Source organism: Limanda limanda, chromosome 22, assembly GCF_963576545.1.
Source record: "Limanda limanda chromosome 22, fLimLim1.1, whole genome shotgun sequence".
Classification (NCBI taxonomy): Eukaryota; Metazoa; Chordata; class Actinopteri; order Pleuronectiformes; family Pleuronectidae; genus Limanda; species Limanda limanda.
This window is the reverse complement of record NC_083657.1, coordinates 10582341-10603276: the sequence shown is the minus strand read 5'-3', so window position 1 is coordinate 10603276 and position 20936 is coordinate 10582341. Positions and strand designations below refer to the sequence as shown.

Below are 20936 nucleotides of genomic sequence, written 5' to 3'. Positions count from 1 at the left end.
AGAAAATAGTTAATTGCCTCCTTTTATTGGCAATACCCGCATTTAAATGACCTGCGCTGTGAAAGAGGAATACGGTTGTCTGGCCAGAAAACAATTGCCTGTTACATCAGTGCACAACAGTGCAATTTCTTTCTGTCAGAAGTTTCAAAAAAAGTAATTCGGCTGAATATATGCTTAAAAGTTGTCTTTTTTCATTTTACCCAGTGAGGATATACAAATATTGCTTAAACTTTGACTACATAACTCAAAATGTGAAGAGAATTCAAAGTATAACACAAAAATCTGACCTAACAGCTCAATCATTCAGTTTCATATACAGTAATAGGATCTTGTAATCACTTCACTTGATCCTCATGCATGATGTGATTTCATCTGGTTATCAGTGACCGTAGCAAGTGTTGGAGGGAAAATATTTATCTATTAATTATGGTCTGATTGGTGGTTAACACCTTTGTTTAGGGATAACACCTCTGCCATCGTGACTCTTATGAGACACGGCCCTGTAATCTGTGGCAGTCATCCACTTTTTCCCGTTTAAAATCATAATTTTCTTTTTAAAATCAATTTAAATCCATTTACAAGACAAAAATGACAAAAAATGTACAGGTTGAGGGGAAATGGTGTCACTTTAAACTAGTAATTTCAGATAATGAGGCTTCAAAAGTGGTGCATCCCCAGATAGCACTTTGATGTTGGTCACTTTAGGCAATGATGCAGCACTTCTGACCTTCTTGTGGCCTGGGATGAGAACTTAAAGTTGTCAACTTGTAAAATAGCAAATGTATGTAGACAAAATATCCCCAAACAATCCTAAGCCTTTTTTTTTAGCAAACATGCAGTGATCTATGCAAGCTGTAATCTGGATGTGAAGCTAAAGTAACCCACGTGGTAAATATGGCTAATATGGTCCAAATAGCACAAGACAAATTAAAGCCACCTTTGGTTGACATGTGATATTGCTATGTCTTCCTTTGGCCCAGATCCGGCAAACGGGATCGGACAGCCCAATTCCCATCATGCCACGTGGTATGTAGGCCAGATGTGAGATGTGTAGGATGTGGGCTAAATCTGGGCCAAAAAAATTATGCTATGTGGGTCTGGAAAAAAGTAACATTAACACATCGCAGTGTGATTCAATCCAATAGCGTCTTTTTTGTTTGCTTGCAGTAAATCTATCGTGCTTCCACAAGTCAGCCCCCTCTGCGTTAATGCCAAAGGGTGAGATGAATGTCAGCCATCTTTGCCGTGCAGCGGTCCGTAGGTCAAAGACGGCCTCACTATATAATATCGCTGTCTTTAATTGTTGCACGTTCCGTTACAGTTAAGCCTCTTAGTCTAGTTGTGTGGTCGGTGACTTAACGGGACAGAGTCGACTCACGCTCTGTGCACAAAGGTCTGATTACTGAGCCCTGGGTCACTGCGTGTGCCCAACGTCCCCGATGCCCTACATGCCCACATCTGAATGCACGCATCTCACGCCCACGCACTCTGTGAATCCCCACTGTACACGCTGCAGAGGCACAGCTCAAGGTCACAGAGGAGCCACCAGCTCGAATGATCATGGCAGCACAAGATGGAGGAGTGCGAAAATCTCTGATTTGAGCATTTGTCACTGGAGAAGCAACATATGTGTATGTACTAGAGTTGGCTTTGCATGCGGATGGTGTTCCACTGGAGCAGCCATTTGTCCAAACTCTTTCTTTCTGCATGCAAAAGGAAGGGCCCAGTAAACCATGCCAATCAATGCTGACTTCTGCGCAAGAGCTCCACAATGAGTGTGGTATTATTTTCCCATTCCAATCTGGACTTCTTTTCCTCACACACCTATTGTTACAGATTTGATCATTTCAAAACCTTGTGTGTCTCTGAAAGAGGTCAGGCCTGACACGGCATGATGTCAGATTTATTAGGCGCTGCAGAGTAGGCTTACTCCGGCCGTACATGGCATTAGAAGGGTCTTTCATCATCTGCACACCCCCTCCTCAGGCCCACCTCACCAGGCCGGCCCGGGCTTATCTTGTTATCTTGTGGCCTCTCATTGTTTGGCTGATGGACTGACTGGCTGCTTTTGAAAATACGGGCTCAGACAGATCAGATTAGCCAGCACTTTGTGCACTGTGGCTTCATGAAAGACAGAGGAGGGACACCCCCACCCCCTCCTACTTGTAGTGATCGCCGTGACGTACCGAAAACCAGTTGTTTGTCAGTCATGACGATGAAGCCAACGTCAGTTTGTCATCCTCAGAAAAGAGCAGCACATAGTAGCTGAATAGTTGGTTTCATTAAACAATAATTGAAGCAAAGGTGGTAGCTCTTTACATGAAATCATGAGTGTGACATCAGTAATCGATTGAAATGATACGTAATGGTTACTTGTGTGCAGATCAGTGTCTAGGAAAGATTCTGCATCCAACCACAATATTAGATTCCTGCTATCATCGAGCCTGGATAAGCCAGCGGGTATCGAGGCAGATGTTGGTTCCGCTGAGATGGAAGGTGTGACCTCTGATGCATTACCAATCTATAAATAGCGTCACAGAGGCGAGATCTTCCATCAGGATGCGCTTCAAAGATCGGTTACAAACCTGATTCTGTGCTGGGAGCAGACTGCTTGTGTTTCTTCCCTGTGGATTTGGGCATTTGAGCACCAGTGCTGATGCCATACACCTTCTGTTCACACATAAAAAAAACAGTTGTTGTATGCTGCTGCTGGCTGTGCTGCTTTTCATTTTTATCCAAGTGAACTCCCACCTCGCACACTGTAATAGCAGGCTGCGCCACATGAGTTACCTGTTTATCTTTGTCGTGGGTGACGCGTGCATGGGATTATCTTACATAAATCCAGATGTGCACAGATAAACTCCTCCTTTTGGGCTTGACTGGATATTAAAAGCAGTTGTAAAGCTAATTGGAGGGAAATCCCATTTTTAATAACGATAAAAGAACAGTACACAAAAATATAAATCTCCCTTTTCAGTGCAGGGATGTTGAGGTTCAAATGAATTGAATCCATGCCTTCTGTGTGGTAAGTGCCCTCATCCTTGATCTGAGCTCTGTATTTCTGTGGAAGCAGTGACGTGACGTTATGAACGTTTGTATCCTTTTAAAAAGAGAAGTTGTAGTAGTGACCTTGGTTTAAAGCTAAATTTAAAAAATGTACTGGCCAAGGTTACTGAGTGGTGGATGGAGAGAGCACAATAAAAACCCTCCACAGCTACAGGAGCAGAGTTTGAAAGGAAGTAGAGGAAAACAAGTTCACTGATGTTTTGATGCTCTAAGTTTAATCGCAAAAAAGCCTTGCTTAGTTGTCCTTGTTGATGTGTGCGGGTCTTTGCGATGTTTTAATGTTATATGTGCGCACCTTAGCAAACATGTGCAGCATGGACTCCATTCTGTAGCTTAAGCTTGGCCAGTGACAACAGGGAGCCCGGGGTCACAAAATAAAACAATAGAAATCTTGTGACTTGGCTCTCACCATGACGATGAGAAGGTTTTATCACCTGTTCCAGCTGTGGCGTACTTTCTAAAGAGGAGGGAAAGGAAATGAGCGCTACTGTAGACCCTATAATTAGCTTTCCTGTTCCGGAGCTCTTACCTTGTTGTCGGGCTGTTTGACCAGTCAATCGAAATAAAGGTATTGTTCAGATAAACCCAGAGCTGAGACCGTTGCGTCTTTCACCCTCTCTGCCTCTATTGTCTGCAATTATTCCACAAGCTCTCTTGGCTGTGTCGCTAGCCGCCGACGCCCCGCTTTTGTCCGAACCTAATTTAATCGCATTCAAAGGAAACAGTTGCACACATGAAGTTCTTATTTGCATCACAGGGAGCTGACAGTTGCTTCTTATGTTGTTCCTTAATTGGCTGTTGAACAATTTGGCTTCCCCCTCTTCATTCTTATCGGAGGCGGCCGTGGCTCTTTGCTGCCTCCTCAGTGTTGTTAATGATTTTGAAGGTCACCCCGTCACTTATCCCAGCTGTGTAGTCCTGTAAGAGCACAGCGTCGTCTGCCTTGAAAAGCAATGCACACTGTTTTTGTCCAATAGTAGAAAAAAGAGCTGCTCATTATCTGTGTCTGCACAGAAATTCACTCTTAATTTCATTTTGTAATATCGTCAATATTTACATTTTTACGAAAAAGACAATTTTTCGTCTTTTACAGTGCGATGTATTTTGTTCGGCAGTTCATGGATTGTTGACGCCAACACTCTATACTGAGTCTGGAGCTGAAACGATTACTTCAATTGAGAGAAAATGTATCAATTTTGATAATCAAGATAATTATTATTACGTATTTTACATTGAGCATTAAATGAGCTTTTGGTTTAAATCCATATGCATCACCATTTTGAAGTATTTCTTCCTCCCGCCAGCTTCTAAGATCAGTTATTTTCTAATCTTGATGGTCTTTTAAAGCACACACACATTCATATATTGCATCTATCTAACATCACAGCCATAAGGGCCAATCAGTATCTTGCTCATGACACTTCGGCATGGGGAAGACTGGGATCGAACCGCCCACCCTCTGGTTAGAGGACAACCCACTCTACCCCACTTGCGTCCTAGATTAAGGTAGTAAAGCATCCGTTTGCTGCAACTCTGAGCCCATCTTGAAAACATTTATAATAAATGTATTCCCAAACTATTATTGTGCGTGTTCACATTGAGCCCAATCTCTGCCATTGGTGCAGCACCATGGACAGCACCCCTGCACCCTTCTCTCCTTTTGTTATCTTAAATGTAGTCGTGCCAATTTTCATGCAGGGCCACCCATAATACCCTGTTAATAAGACAAAGAGCTAATAATGCAGCAACAGGCCTTGTGTTTTCCGCTCTAGTAGAGGACTCCTCAACATCCTTGTCATCAGTGTTCATTTAGGTCTCGTTTGTTTCGGTGATGTGGGTGGAGAAGTCATTATTGGCTGACCACTACTGATGTGAGGGTCTTTTTTTTTGTTGAGGGCCACTCCACACTTGATGCAAATCTAAAACAAGGGGAAGGGTTAAAGGAGAGAGTCGGGACAAGTGGAGGGTGCTTTCCTGAAACGGATTACGCAGAGTTTTTTCCCCCCGAGAGGGCACCTTCACTTAACTGCATGATAGAGACATTGGATTTTAAAAAGCTCTTACACTTTATGGCCCAGGCGGAGCAACTGATCTCGGTACAGGCCCAGTCATGAAACCAATTTTTGATGTGGCAGAGACAGCCTGAACCGCTCTGGCTCCAGCTGTAACTGCTGTCCTCATCGAAGGCCATTAGGACTTGAGTGTTGTTTTAGATCATCGTATATGATGTGAACTGTTGTGGTCTTAAAGGGTCAGACGAAGGTTTTTTTTATTTAATGCTTGGAATTAATTAATTTTCCCACATTAACCTCATCAAATTAAACCAGGATGTCAGTGTTATGAAGATGGCCCAAAAAATGCTATTCTGGACGAACCTGAAATGAGCCTTTGTTTTTTTCCTTTGTACTGAGGGAGAGCCTGAAGGTGAAATGTTGAGGCTTGCAAGAAAATGAAAGCCTTATCGACCACGGGCTATTTTTGAAAGCGGGGTCAAATTATCGAATGTAACAGCACTGTAAAAGCATCATGTGAAGGGCACAGAGATCTCTATCTCCTGGGTGTATGAAATGACAGGCCAGCAAGATAGAATCGGTGCATACTGTATGTGGCAGAGTACTGGCGTGCCTTATATACATACATAGCCCCTTCCTCGGGGGGATTTTTGACCCTCAACATCAGCCTTACTAAGCCGCAGCAGCTGACCATTACATCAGCTCCGATAGTCATGGTTCCTGTAATACCCGTAATTTGTGAAATCCATGGCGATAATGTCTGCGCATCATCTGGCGTATAGATCTCCCAGCTGCAGACGCACGCAGCCACACAGAGAACCACAGAGGAGCTGAAAACCAAATGTAAGAGAGAAACTCTTAAAAAACGGAAGTGATTGCAATCAGAGCGTCTCTAATGAGCTAATTAGAATACGCTTGGTGGTGTAGTGAATGTGCTGAGAGGCTCTTCCCGCTCTGTCATCGTCTGAGCGTGTCACGTCCACCACTGATGAGAATGATGCACGAGATGCACAAGGCTCCCCCCCCTCCCCCTTACCCAGCGCCGGCCACACTCAAGCCCACCAAGGTGACCCCAGAGGAGGGCTCTATCAGCATATTAGCCCGTCATGTACTTAATGTAAGGGGCCAGCGGGCAGGAAGCTTCCTTTGGACAAACACACACCTCCAGCTCATTTCCAAGATGAGGTCTGTGGTGTGACGTGTGTGTGTGTGCGCGTGTGTGTGTGTACACGTGTGTGTGCGTGTGTGTGCGTGTGTGAGCTCTTTCACTCGATCGGAAGTGACTACGGTATGTGCTGACAGTGTAACGACTGAACAAAGCCTTTGGTCTTTGGTCAGGATTATGTGGGTGATGTGGAATAAAAGTAGTGGTTGCTGTCTCGATGGGAAAATGACCTCTAAACGGCATCTCGTGTGGATCTGGACTTTACCAGGTTGCCATGATATTTAAGTAGGATTTAACTGCAGAACTGAACTAAAACTAAAGGATAAGGCCGTTAATATTAATATACTTTTGTTTTCTAAAGGTGTCAAAAGAAGCACTGAATGGATCCCTTTGACGCCACATTTAAATCCACGAGATCCACAGCTTTATCCACATAATGCCATTAAAATAAAAATAACAATGTTGAAAAAAATCTTACAAAATTAAAGAAGGGGGGAAATTAATTTCTGGATCCATACAAAAATGTTATGTGTTCTTCCATTCCCCTTATCATTCTTCCTTAGCGGATCACATCATCAGTGAATGGCAGGCTAAACAAAGACTGCAGAAATACTGAGAAAGCCGTAATGTACTGTAGTGGTCCTGTAGTACTGTTGCCCCAAATGCCTAGGGGCAACTTGTTTTGGACCATGCCATCAATGGAGTGTGGTGTGGTTGTTGCTGTTGAGAAAGTCCTTCTCTCTGTAAAACGAAAGTCTCAGCATCAGGAAATAGCAGCACCATATAAACCAAAAACAAGAAGTAAGTTATTCTCGAAGCGTGCAGACAAACAGGAGAGGGCAGCTAAATAAAAGATCTGGGGCAGAGTGTGACGCAGTGGGAGCGCGTTCGACGAGGTGCAGGATAAAAATGAAGATTTACAGGTGAAACCTTCCCTCATCCACAGCAGAGAAGACACCGTCCTTGTGTTGTTTACCGCCGAAACCCAGCGCTGATCTAACGGGAATGGCGGACAGCGGGTTTGATCAGGAGGTCATTACTCCACTTCATGTTCTCGCTCCGCTGAAGCATCACCACATTTGTAGCATTATCATTAAGGCAAGGGGAAACGTAACCGGCTTCCCGTTTCAAACTCCGCTTTGTGTCATTACAGTCAGTTGCAAAAATGACACAGCAGTTTTTCTTCTCCCATTAGTCCCCCAAAAGCCTGAGTCTGATTGGTTCACAGGGCGGGCGGGGGGGGGGGGGGGGGGTAAGAGGAAGCAATTTTGGCTCAGTCCTGATGAGCACTGCCTTGTGGGAAATCAGCGTCGTGGCAGCTCCTGTAATTAGTTCTGCTTGTTAGAAAAAATGAAGGGGTTACTAATTAGCAAGAGGATGGCTTCTTGACTTGTTGTGCATCTTTTCCCTCCTTTTCCTCGAAGATCATCATTATCGTCTCCAGGCAAAACGGGAAAGAGAGAGAGAGAGAGAGAGAGAGAGAGGTAGAGATGCTGCTTCGTCGTGCTGCTCAACAGTTTAGCTCTAACGCGATGAATCTAGATGGACAAATCTCGAGGGGCGTCCTGTCATGCTCTGACAGACAGGCTGCCGACTGTAAGCGCACGTGAAGGCAAACGCCCGGAGCTGTGCAAGATTTCCCTTTTCCAGTTTGCGTAACAAGCCGGGCAATGTGGTTTTCACAGATCTTTACATTCGCAGGCTGACACATGCCTTATTTATAGTAAATCCACAGCCACAAAAGTTTCAATACGATTTGTCATGCAAGACCATCCCTACTATCCTGTTAATTCAGATTCATGCTTGGCTTGTGCACTTCTCCACATGGTCTTGTGACAACCATTAAAATACATTTTTTGTTTTTGACTGTTTGACTTGCACATTTAAAATCTTAAAAAATAAGAAATATAAATATTAAACCCTAAATGTTTCTAATAATTCCAGAAATCTGTCTGTATGCCGTGACTCAATTACTGCAGGTCTCTCTTACAGTCTTAAAAAGAAAGCTGCACTAGTTTAAAATAAATTTAGAGCAGGTGATCATACCATTGCCTTTTGCCACTGCTAATGCTAAGCTAAACTCCCTTTATCCCAGCAATAGCTTAATCTTTCTCATACATCTCTTGAAAATGAATTTAAGATATACAATACAATATATTACAATATGGCAAAATTGAAAAAAATAGGGTTATAGAGTACAATTAAAGTTAGAAAGTAAGCAAAGCAACTTTTACTTTATTGTTTTAATGAGATAAATCGGTTCAAAAACATTCAAACGTGATTCTGTGTCGTTTTTGGAAGTTTGATTTAATGCTCTGGAAATTACAGTACAGTTGGATTTAGAGTGACAGTTAGAAGTAGCATCCCTTGCTTTCATTTGATAACCGCAAACTCCGAAGAACCGAGTAGCACTGAAACAGACGTGGTGGAAGTGGCTCGATTAGATTGATGAATAGTAAGGCTAAGTACTATTCCTGTATATTTTAATATATCTAGGGATATATTAAGGAGTAAATCAAGGATTTAAGGGATAAAGCACAGCTATGGTGGATTAAATCAACCATTGGCAAACTAGAGGCTATTATTCTCGTAAGTAATTTGGCTTGGATGTCAGGGCATAAAAGGAAAATGCAAATCAAATTCCTCCAGAAATAGACTCCTTTTGTGCCCCGTCAGATTTCATAGGAGAAGATGTATAATCCGCTGCTGATGCTCGAAAGTCAGGACTTCCAGCTCCGCTCTCAGCGTTTCAGCAGCGCGCTTCGATTCCTCCTGACCCCCCACCCCCTCCTTTTTCTTTTTTTTTTAAGCTGTGGGCAATTTGAGTGCTGAAAGCGGAAGTATTTCTGCTTGATGCCACACTGTCGGTCGATAATTCTCTGTAGCCCGTCGTTACATGAATGCGGCTGCAGAGGAACATTTATTTCCCTCAGCTGATCCGCTTCCAAGAACGATTCTGATGTGACATTATGCAAGAACTGTACGTCAGAGCTGCTGGAATTAGGGAACACACAAACTGCCGGGAACATACTAATCTCCCTCTGTGATTATTAGTCATAATATTTAACGCTGGCTTAATGATCGGCCCGTTGGCGTAATCTCAATCTGGCACATTCACCTGTCCCCCCTTTAACCCTACTGACTTTCCTTTGAGAATGGTGGTTGGGGATAAAACTGAATTATTATCCCTGGAGTGTGCTGGGAATTTCCCTGGAGATATAAAATAGGCGGAGTATGAGGTTATAGTGAAATCGCTGCATGGAAAATCCCTGGATTAGCTCAATTTCGGCTCCAACATTCCTATAACTGATGTGCAGCTCTGCAGTGGCATAAGCTAATGCATAGAAAATGACAAGCTGTTAAACAGTGGAGCACAATGGGTACTGATGTTCACAATGAAACCAGCTCCCCAGTAAATGTTCTTACAAATTGAGATTCATTTGATTTGATGAGGCAACAAAAGGAGCCCAAATAGACATTGTGTTTTTAAATCCAGAAATCAGTCGTGAGGAATGTTAACACCCACGAAAGCTTCCACCTCATGGACTGAAGTTAACACCGCTCTCCCCCGTCCTGTTATCGAGAGATTTGCGATTCAGTGCGATGCTCCGTCATTTAGCATGCAGATGAATCACTTGACAAGCCCGAAGGCCGTGTTGTCAAATTTGTATATTTGCCCTGCGTTTAAAAAAAATCCACAGGATCAATTAGAATTCATTTATTTAGCATTAATCCACTTTATCCACACGTTTCTACACATTACTGTCTGAAACCTGTGTAGGCTGCGAAAACAAAGCCTGGATATGCTAAGATCTGAACAAAAGCTTTGTGTTTGTAGTTGAAAACAGAGGAACACTCGTGTTTTTTGGAGATTAAGTGAGCGCAGTTCAGTCAGACAGTTGGTGAAAGGCTTTTGTTTCAAAAATAGACCGTGTTACTGTGCTGCACATGGCGCACACACACAAAAAAAGGCCCGCTGAGAACGATGGCAGAGAACTGAGTGATTGTAAACAGTCTGGAGTCAGTTTGACATGATGTGGCACTTCACCCACTCTCACAGGCAAAGTTCTCACGTTTTTACCATTTAACAGCATTCGACTCTTGAGGCAGTTCATCAGCTTGAGACAGAATTAATAAGATAAGAAGAATCACGTCATTAGCTGAGCAAGAAGCCAGTATTCAGACTTGATTCATGTAGCATACTTAATGCAAACAATGTAACACAAAGGGCTCGACGGAACAAAAGCAATAAACACGGTGCCCGCTGAGGAAATGCTACTGTAAATCCATACAACACAATACAATAAGGAGAAAATACCAAAGACAAGAAGATAAAATACAAACGGAGAAGGAAAAAAGATAGAATACTGACTACCTAAATACTGACTAACTAAAAACCAAAACTTTGACTTTATTAGCTTGAGTATGGATTAAAGAAACTAATGAACTAGACAGGGGCGGATCCAGGGGCAGAACGTTTTAAACCATCAAATGTTATTTTCCATTTTCACAACTGTACCGAAAATCTTGGGTCTATTATAAAGTTTTGTTCTTCATCATCACCATTACTTTTACAGCTACTGTGATGTGCCTGGAATTGATATGAGTCAACATCCTTGAGTCAAATGAGTGAAATTGAAACGACATTTTGAATGAATTTCAAGCAAAATGCAAATCGACACGGTCCAATCTCGCTCAGCTCGCGACTGACACAGTAGTGGGGAGGAATGTGTCCCACAAGTCTCGTCCACTTCCATCACAGTCAGTCATCTCCATCTCTGTAGCCGTGTGTCGCAATGTCTCTCTTTATCATCTATTCGTCTTGTCTGTGTGGTATGCTTCACATCTATGTCCTGTTTTTCTCTTTCTCTCCCTCTTCCCACCTTTACTTCGTCTTCTCTTTGTGTTGGATGAGAAGGCAAGTCCTGTGGCACCAGAGGATGACGGCAAGCTGTCGGTAGGTCCTGTCTGATTGACACTCTTCCTGTCTGCTTCGATGTTTGTCCCCGTTTCTATGTAGATGTAGTAGCGTAACTTGTCTTTTCTCCCCCCCCACCGGACTGTGAACGAGACGTGCACTGTTATCTCTAACCTTCAGCCTCCCCGTGTGCAGAGAGCAGCTCCGTCTGGTTTCTGAACCCGTTTTATGTGACAATTACATTTTGTACACAGCAAGCTAAAGACAACCAAGGAAGCTGCATGTTCAGAGAAAGCTTTAGACTCTTCTAATGCTTCGGGGAAAAAAATTGGAACCTGCCTCGTCAAGGAAGCAAATAAGACGGAGCAGCAGAAGGAGAATCGCCAGGGTCACATTGAGAAGCCACGCCTCCGAGACCCAAACACAAGCCATGCCACTTCACATGCCCCCCTTCCCTCCCTCTTTTACCCATATGGGCCTGTGAATTAGCACCCGGCAGCTCCTGTGGGCAACCAAAGGCGCACACACTCCAAGCAGCTGCCGCCTGCAACGCTGCCTAATTTCCCACAGTTCTCGAGATGAGCTTGAACTGCAGGTGTGACCTTGGTTCGGCGAGAAAAAGCCACTTTAACTGCAGATGCCCGTGTCAACACATGGGACTCATGTTTTCTAAGATGCTGTGGTGCTTTGTGCTCGTTTTACTTCTGCTTAGAGGTTTTATGCAAAAGAGGATTAGAGAATCTTATTCCAACCAGCAGCATGCCTGGAGGTGGTGGAGCACATGCATGAACAAATGTTGCACTAACGTGAATCCTCATCTCTGAGCTTGAAATGTTCTAAAGGAACACGAGTCCAGCACACGTATGTAAAATGATCATACTTTATAATGTAAATACAAATTAACTTTTAAAAGCATGGTTTCCTTTTTGTTGAACAAGAAGTAGCATTTCAGATTGGCTAATTTGCTTTTTGACATGAATAATAGATCCAGTTACTGGAAGAGGAGAAAGCATGCCACGCTTGAAGAGCCCCATCTTAAGCAGCAGGATGTTTGATTCACACCTTGTTTCTCCTCTCGCAGGCGAGGCCTCGGCTGCAGAGGGGGGGAAGCTCCGCCTCCCTGCACAACAGCTTGATGAGGAACAGCATTTTCCAGCTGATGATTCACACGTTAGACCCTCTAAGTGAAGGTAAGACGGTCAAACCACACACAGACGACACAACCCTTCAAGTCTCAAAGACACCAGAATGTGCAGTGCAGATATTCCTCCCATCTCTCTGTCTCTCTCTCTCTCCCTTGAAATGACCTGTATTCTGTTTTCAGATGTAATGGAAATGTGAATAAGGTATTGAATACTTACAGAAACCAATGGAAATAGAAATATCAGCCTCAATCATAACCAAATACCACCATGAGCCCTTAAAATCCAGAGGCTCCACCATCAAAATTTAGCCCCTTTGCTGAATGCCAACATTGATTGATCCATTTTTAAAAAACGGTCCACACGAGACAAGACGAGTTTAGTGCTGTGTCAGAGTACAGAGATGGAAGATCATTTTCCTTTAATCCAAGATGAAGGCCCATTAGCTTAGCTCGAGGAAATGTAAAACGGCAGTGTCAGTGCTCGGAGCAGGGGATGAATATGTTAATACGGCAGGGGAGGTGCAGTGTCATCCCACTCATGAAAAAGATGAAAGAATAAACTGTACGTTAAGGGTGGGGGGATGGGCAACAGCGGTTAAAGGCGGGTTTGGAGAATTTGTCGTTAGAGAGTCTTGATTTTTAGCTTCGGTGAAAGGTGTTTAAATTCACTGCGGAAGGAAAATTTCACGATGTGAAGAATCCTAATCCCTAAAAATGAATGAATATTAATGTTGAAAGCTAATACCAGCTTATGTCGGATGATGTCGTTTTTTTACAGTCGAATTTAGCAGAAATGTATGCTCAGTGTTTTAAAGTATCAGTGTTGCTTAACAACAAATTCTCAAACAGGACAAGGTCCAAAAGCCAGTGATGAGCATAAAACTGTGTTCTGTAGTCAGACTCTGTATTGCCCCTCTGGCAGGGGCTATCTCTGAAATGACTTTGCATTCCTTGAAAGCCAAACCTGAAATGAGTCAGCTCAGGAAAGATGAATACGCCGTGCCAAGACGGACCTTGAAGTGCCCATTAACATGCATCAAATCATTGTCGTACACAGAATCCAGGGCGTCCCGTCTGAGTGTATTCATCTTTCCATCTGAGTGATTAAAATGTAAATCATAGCCTGCTGGGGAATGGAAGTCGGAATGGAAGTTGGAATCGCTGGTTGTAAATGTACAGCAGAGGGTTATACACCCCCCAGCCTGCTGCTCCGTGTAGAGCCATTTGTCACAGGGTCTCCACAGGCACATCCATCATGAACTGATAATGTCAGAGTGACGCGTTTACTACTTGTTTGACGTCATAAAAATGAATTGAATGTGGATTTAAAATGGTCAAAAGGGCCATTCCCTGCTTCAGTGAGAAAACAGCCGAAATGTGAGGATGTTAGTTTAACACATTTGACCGATGAGTCTTTTGGCAAATTACAGAGTGGCAATGAATGCACTGAAACAACGACTGCAGTGTGACATGAAGCGAGGATTTAATTAATTACCGCAGAGAACAAAAGCAAACCCTCCGGGCCCCAGCTTGGTCGGAATATATTATTTAGAAATTTCCATTTAGCACATTGGAAAGTTTTCACCTGCTCCAGTGAACACGGAACGACGGACTCATAACGGGGCCGTATTTGTTTTGAAGCGTTAAATAATTTCATTGATTGCGTGGTCCTAGTGACCGTGTCCTATGCGCAGTTACAGATATCATTAATGCAGAGGAGCACTTTGTTGGCGAGCTCGCAGCGTGGAGGAAGCCGGAACAGGTGCATCCATCAAAGATGGAGGCTGTGCTGCTTGTCCTTGCCTGCTCTTAGGCTCTAAGTGAAGCTCAGCAGGGCCACGCGGGAGCTGGCAGGACTCCATCCATGCATTTTTCATGGGCCGTTTCTCGAAATAAAGTCATCTTCGCTTCTGAGCTGAGGCAAAGTCCAGGGTTGTTTTGCTACTGCTGGGAAGTGGTTACCGTTCTCTTGTTAGGCTTTTAAAGTGGGCGTAGTTAGAGGTGTGTATGCCTGTGTGTGTGTGTGTGTGTGTGTGTGTGTGTGTGTGTGTGTGTGTGTGTGTTTTGTGTTTCCAAAATACTCTTCACTCCTTCATTACTCCCTTCCTCCTGCAGCAATTAATCTATATTGTGTCTTACCAAAGACAGTGAAAAGGTTTCCTTCGTCACAGTATTATTCTTCTATGTTGGCAGAGGTTGGATTGCAAACATGTTCGTGTCCCCTTCTTTTCTATGTGAGGTTACGTTCCAGTCTATGTCCTGATCTCTTGCAACTTGCATTTTCATAGTGAAATTCAAAGGTGCTGGTTGACAGGTTTTATTTCAGCCTTGTTAGCTGTCTTTATGCTCAGCTATAACTATATTATTGCCCAAACTTCATATTTAGCACATGAGGGTAATATCATTAAGGAGGCAAAATCCTTTTCCTGCAAAATGTCAAATTATTATTCAAAATTTGAATCATTTATTACATTTACCAGCACAATAAAATGTGCTATTGACTCTTTTAATTTCGCATTTCTTGTATAATACATATCAATGCTTAAATGTACCCTATCAAACTAAAGATCACCTGGATTTATTTTTTCTCTGTTTCTGTCTTCCTATCTCTCTTTCTTCTACTGTCCCCTCAGAATTTGCTGACTCTGGTGAGTTACTCCTCTAATTTCTGTATCCCCAACCTTCCCTCCGCAAAAAAAAAAAAGAAAGATCTGTTTGTTCTCATTCCAACAGCCTGGAGACAGTTCTCTCGCCCTACGTGTCCCTTATGTATACATTCCCTAAGCGCCGCTGTGCTGTATGTCAACTCTGTACTGTCCATCCCTGCAGACTCCTTTCAAATATCGCCTTCTCTTCTGTGGATGTATTCTCCCTGGAAACCCTCTGTGACCATTTCAGCATTGATTTTCTTCATTATCCCTAATCCTCTCTCTCCTCCTGTGAACTGCTTGTTGTTCTAGCTTGGTGTTACTGTTCTCTGCGACACAGGTAGAGGCCTGAGACAAGTGGTTTGAGTTTTCCTGCCAACACCATCCCTCTACTCTATGTCCTTGATGATTCTGGAAGGTCTTTTACACTGCATTTATTGAGTCTGAAAAGAGAATTCTCAATTTTTGTCCTTAGTTAAGGAACTGATGCATTGGGAACGTATAGTGAAAAGTTGTTTTCCTACATAGAAAAACTGATATTAGCCCAGATTAGACCACTGAACACCGTCATCCGGCTCAAATATCCCATGGAATGATGCCACTTGTGTAGTCTTCTCCTTTTTGCCAGATCTGGGCTACAAATACGCCATAGCAATACCACATGTCAACCAAAGGGGCTATAGGTTGCCTAAACTACTTTTGTCATTTTTGGGCCACATTCCCTATTTACCACATGGGCCACTATAGGTTCACATCCAGTTTACACCTTGCCTAGAACACCATGTGTTTGCCCAAAGAGGCCCACATTTGTTTTGGGATATTTTGGGCACATTTGGTATTTTTACAACAATTAGGCAACTTTAGGCTTGCAATCCATTTTGTATGGGCCACAATAAGACCAGATGGGCCGCCTCTGTGTGCTATCTGGGTTCTTCAGAGGACCTCTATCAGCAAGAGCTCTACAGAGCATTTAATGCCAATGGAATAAAATCAATTTCTTGCACAATTAGCTGAGAAACAGATGTTTATTCAGCATTCAACTATTTATCCATTCAGGTAAAAGTTGAGTTTAATGAGAGACCTTCAATCCTGCATGTTTTTTGTCGGCAAGAACACTGTAAATAGTCTGGTACAGTCAGTTCCAGGTACAAGTTCCCGCATCTCTTTTTCCATCAGCGTGGAGCTACAGACAATATAGCTTATGAGTGGCATAAAATATTGAACCACAGAGAGAGCTGGGGAGGGAGCCGGGCAGAGTGGCTCTCAGTCTGCAGTCTGAGCCCTCAGTGGATGACTGGGCCCCTAAACAGCACTCAGCATTCAGGCTGCGCTCACGCCTTTGGCTCAAACCCCCCAATAGAAAGATTTCATCCCACGATCTGATCTCTATGGCGACCCAAGACTGGAGTCTACCTCATGGAAGTAGATGACCGCCTGTGTATGGCCGCAAAACATTTAGTCGTGGATAATTAATGAAACGAGATAAGATACAACTTTATTGATCCACACACATTACAGCAGCAGGCAAGTCAGAATGACGAAGCCAAGACAATAAAGAAATATAAACAGGCAGTAGATTAAAGATACAAAATACGAGTTCAATAAGAAATTTCAGAGTATGTACATTATATACACCTTTCAACGTAGTGGTTTGTATGAAATGTTTTAAGTAAAGCGAGTGGTTTGTGTGAAATGAAATGTATAAATATTTAATAAGAACCGAGATAACATTATGAGCTGGTGCTGTTATTGAGTTCAGATATCAGCTCTGTGACAACGCAGTGCGGCATTATAAAAATGGCGGAGCCGAGCAGCCATCTCATCGGATGCTTCCCTGCAGATCATTATCTCACTGAGATGTCCTGGAAGGATTGCTCAACGTTCCAATGCAGCTTGGAACATTTTTGATATCGGGTCATTTTCGAATGATCCAACCTTTTTAAAGGGATAGTTCACAGAAAATGCAGCACTATGCAGATGTCCACAAAAGTTCACAAAACATCTCTGGAGTTTAAAGGGTAAACTTTGTTGCCTAATCTGATACAATCAATGGCGACCTCTTCTTCAGACTTAATAATAAACAGAAAGAACACAACATGCCTCTATCTTGCTCATATGATGTAATTTACACCAAAAAGAGATGTAACCCAACGTTACATGATGGCTTGCGCATTCTCACCCATGACTTTTTATTATTTGAATATCCATCTAGTGCTAGAAGTAAATCTATGAATCCAGCCAGCATTTCCAATTTGCCCCGTACTGTTCCCTTCTCCTCTCTCCAGCAGTACTGTCTGTGACCCAGGGCCCCATTGATCACACAGCTCAATAATGCACTCAATGTCGCTGACCACCAACCCCTTGTGCAACGGATATATATTTTCCATTTATGTAGATATATTGATATGCAGCTGTAGGTTTATGCTCCATTTACTGTTCTCTTCATACTTTTGTACAGTACATTAAATATGACCCAGACACCAAGTGTGTGAAATGGTGGCATCTTCATTTGTATTTAAAAATTATATACTGAATTTGCATTGTAATTGGGCATTAATGAGCCCTTGTTTCATACATTGTTAATCTATAATGTTTTTCTTTTGTCGCATATTCTTAAAGACAAAGAGAATATCAGTTTTATTAAATACTCTGTTTGTCGGAGTCTGTAAACAATGAATCTATATAAATGGGAAATGTTCTTTTATTGCTAAGAGATAGAGCTGAAGGTCAGTACCACTATATTATCTGTGCTTTAAATATTAAGCTGTAACTGGCAAAAAGGAAAACAGCTATGCCGACCACCTCCACAAACTTTTGCAAAGCTATACTTTATAGAGAGGTCCTTGTAGCTAAGCCACTGCTGTATCCAACTTCATATTAAAGGAACATGTATGAAAGAAGAATGCTTCTTCTTGTTTAACTCTGACCGCAAATAAGGTGTGTTTCTTAAAAAAACATTCCTCTAATATATAATAATATTCAAGGGGACTCCCTTATTGCCTGATAACCTTGCCCTCCCATTTTTTAAATTTTGTTTTGATAGATAATCGCACCTCCGGTATGTTATGTAACTGTGGCCAGCCGACTACACTTAGTAACTCATGATCCCTCCAACCATACTTCTACACCAACACTCACACACACATCTCCCCAGCCCCTTTGAGCCTCCCTGTGCTGGGCGGGTGAAAAAAAAAATCAATGTTAAAAGCCTTTTTGCCTCAGCACAGACTGTGAATTTTCCTGTCACACCAACCCCCAGCAGACAGGCCGGGCATGCACACACACGCAAACACTGTCTCGTACACGGCTCACCAGAGGTTTAGAGGTCACGCAACAAGGACAAGAGGGCCCGTGGTAAACAACAACAACAAGTCTCCCTCGCTCTCTCTCTGTCTCTCAGACAGGCGGCTGTGCGGGTGGTGATTGGGCTGTGGGTTAATTCCCCCTTAGAGTAGCACCAGTTAGAGTGCACTTCAAACCCAAGTCACCTAATCACACGGGTTTGCGGCTCTTGTCTGGGAGCCGAGCAAGACACCGCGGTGGGAGCGGGTTGTGTTCTTCATCTCATTAGATTGTGTTTTCAGGGCGGCCAAGTCTCGCATTTGGCTTGAGATTGGCACCATAATCCTCTCACATGTGAGTGGGGCGGTCGCCCACTGTTGGGCAGAGGCGAGTATTAGTCGAGTGGGCATGTGGGCTCATACATACAGCACTCATGTTGCACACCCACTACACGCACAAAACTCTTCAGAAGACAGTGACTATGATTATAAAACGCGTTGGAATTGCTTCACGTTTGTTTCAACAGAATCACACACAGAGTCACACACGCACCACATAAACGCAGAAGCTGAGTGGCAGAAGGAGAGAGCTTGAGAATTTAAAACAGCTAAATTTGTCATGACATGGTTTTTGAACACGGTGTTTGCCACGAGGGGGGTGCTAAAATTATGTCCATCTTGTAAATTATTCCAAGGCATATTTATAGGGACTACTTCTTTGGTGGTAAAGTTAATGGCTCAAAGCAATGTGTCATTAGTTGACCTGCCAGTAAAGTCCGGAGAATTGGGTGCGGACATTCCCCCGTGTTTTGCCTTTCACACACGCACAATGCAGCTGGAGGTTCTCTGCACAGACGCATTCACAACAGCAACAAATCCTCCGCATTATTCAGGAGAGAGGATCCGGTCGCAGCCGACAGAGGCAGGAAGCCACGTATTCATTCCGCTGCGGCGTCTTTTTGAGACACATGAACACCGCTGTCGGCTCTTATCAGCATAAACTCGTCTGACACATTCATCTGTGTCTTCTACTTGTATGGCACCACTTTCAACTCAGACATTTGGTTTTTTTTTTGGTTTATTTAAAATGTTCCTTCCACGGACTTTATACTAGGGGGGGCAGGTGGAGAAAGTCCGCAGCTAATCCATAGAGAAAGTGCGGATAAGCTCTGGAGTTCAGTGCATGTCTGAAAGCAGCTATAGTGTCTTTAAAAATATGTAGTTATAATCTTTTATGGGTATGAGCACCTAAAATATAATTTCCTTCACCCTCACTGTTTTGAAGTGGAAGCAGAGATTTCATAGCAGGTTATCGTGGAACCTTGGTTATAGCTGTTGAGAAAAGAAAAGAGCTTCGATGAACTGACCTTTTACAGTGGGCACTGTATTTTCCACCTATAATATTAAATATAATGTAAAAGAGAGACTTTGATTGTTTTAGTATGTAGCGACAAGGTATGAGTGAGGGGAAACTGGAAAGAGAAGTGCTATGAACGCGGGTTACTTTTCCACCACACAGTGCATTGTGGGAGGCGGACCCTTGCGGCCCGGTGTCTTCTGTGCTTCGCGTTCAGCTGCTCTGCTGCAGGTTTGAATTCCACGCTAATTCATCATGTGCAGATGTGCTGACCGTCTATTTACAGTCGCACGGGAAACTGCCACAGCAAGGGAATCAAATTAATTGTTCGGGTTTCATTGTGGAAATAAATCGCTGAATCATCGAGCCTTTGAATAAGCTTGCGTGCAGAGGAGAGGAGGACTCATCTTTTTGTTGCATGGTGACCCAGTAAATTTTCTTCTGACTTTCCTGTTCTGTTTGTTTTTTGAATGATACCATTGTATGAACCTCTTATTATTATTATTATTATTGTTAGGGTAATATATCGACCGCCCCTTCTCCCTCCCTTACTCTCACAAATCTGCTCTAATAGCCGCAGCCTGGCCACTGGCAGGCTCTTTATCAGACTGAATTACTGTAAGGCTGTAATGTATTTTCCTTGTAATTCAATCCTTTGCTGCTTTGTTTTTGCACTTATGCAGTGACGACCTGGAAGAGTCTGTGTGTTTGTGTGTGTCACGTTGTGCCTGTGTGAGTGTACAGCATGCGACTGTAGAACCAGCAGACCTGTCTTCTTCTTCTTCTTCTCCTGTCATGTTCACTCTTTTCCTTTTTCTCTGTGTGTCCGTTGCCTTACCCTTGTCTTTTGCTGTGATGTTGTAGAGCTTGGGACTTATGGGAAACTAAAATATTATCACTCAATGACTGAGGAAGGTAAGCCTGAAAGTTTTCACTACTTGATTCTGTGAGTCCGCTTCTGTTCAGTTTTTTCCTCCATCTCAGTCATGAAGCATCCGTCGCCCCGCCTCATTTTTTTTAGTTTGCTCGTGACGTACAGTTGCACTCTTTTTTTCTTTTTTTTCCCACAACCTCTCTGAGATTTCACTGGCATAAGTGCAAATCATGGTCGCCATGCCATTTTTAATTTTATTTATTTACCTTCTTCTAATTTTTTTTGGTTTGTTTTAAATCTATGCCCATAGATATTGTGTGTTACTGTGTGTAGTGCTTTTGTGGATTTCGATGAAAATGAAGGTACTTTCAGGCAGTTAAAAGCACAACACACATTCAAATGCGATGTAATACCACCCCAGCCACCTCTCCTCACACTCTGAGAAAACACGAAGCACAAGGTTTTCTTTTT

At 43.0% G+C, this 20936-nt stretch overlaps 1 protein-coding gene across 1 annotated transcript in view; it reads left to right on the top strand.

The window, feature by feature from the left end:
- The window catches only part of LOC132996080 (sodium/potassium/calcium exchanger 2-like), a 35839-nt gene that overhangs the window by 4178 nt on the left and 10725 nt on the right, over positions 1 to 20936 (top strand). Inside the window, exons 2-5 of the mRNA XM_061066397.1 lie at positions 11152 to 11200; positions 12243 to 12351; positions 14939 to 14953; positions 20456 to 20506. Of these exons, the coding sequence (XP_060922380.1) occupies positions 11152 to 11200; positions 12243 to 12351; positions 14939 to 14953; positions 20456 to 20506 (224 nt within the window). The remainder of the gene's footprint in view (positions 1 to 11151; positions 11201 to 12242; positions 12352 to 14938; positions 14954 to 20455; positions 20507 to 20936) is intronic.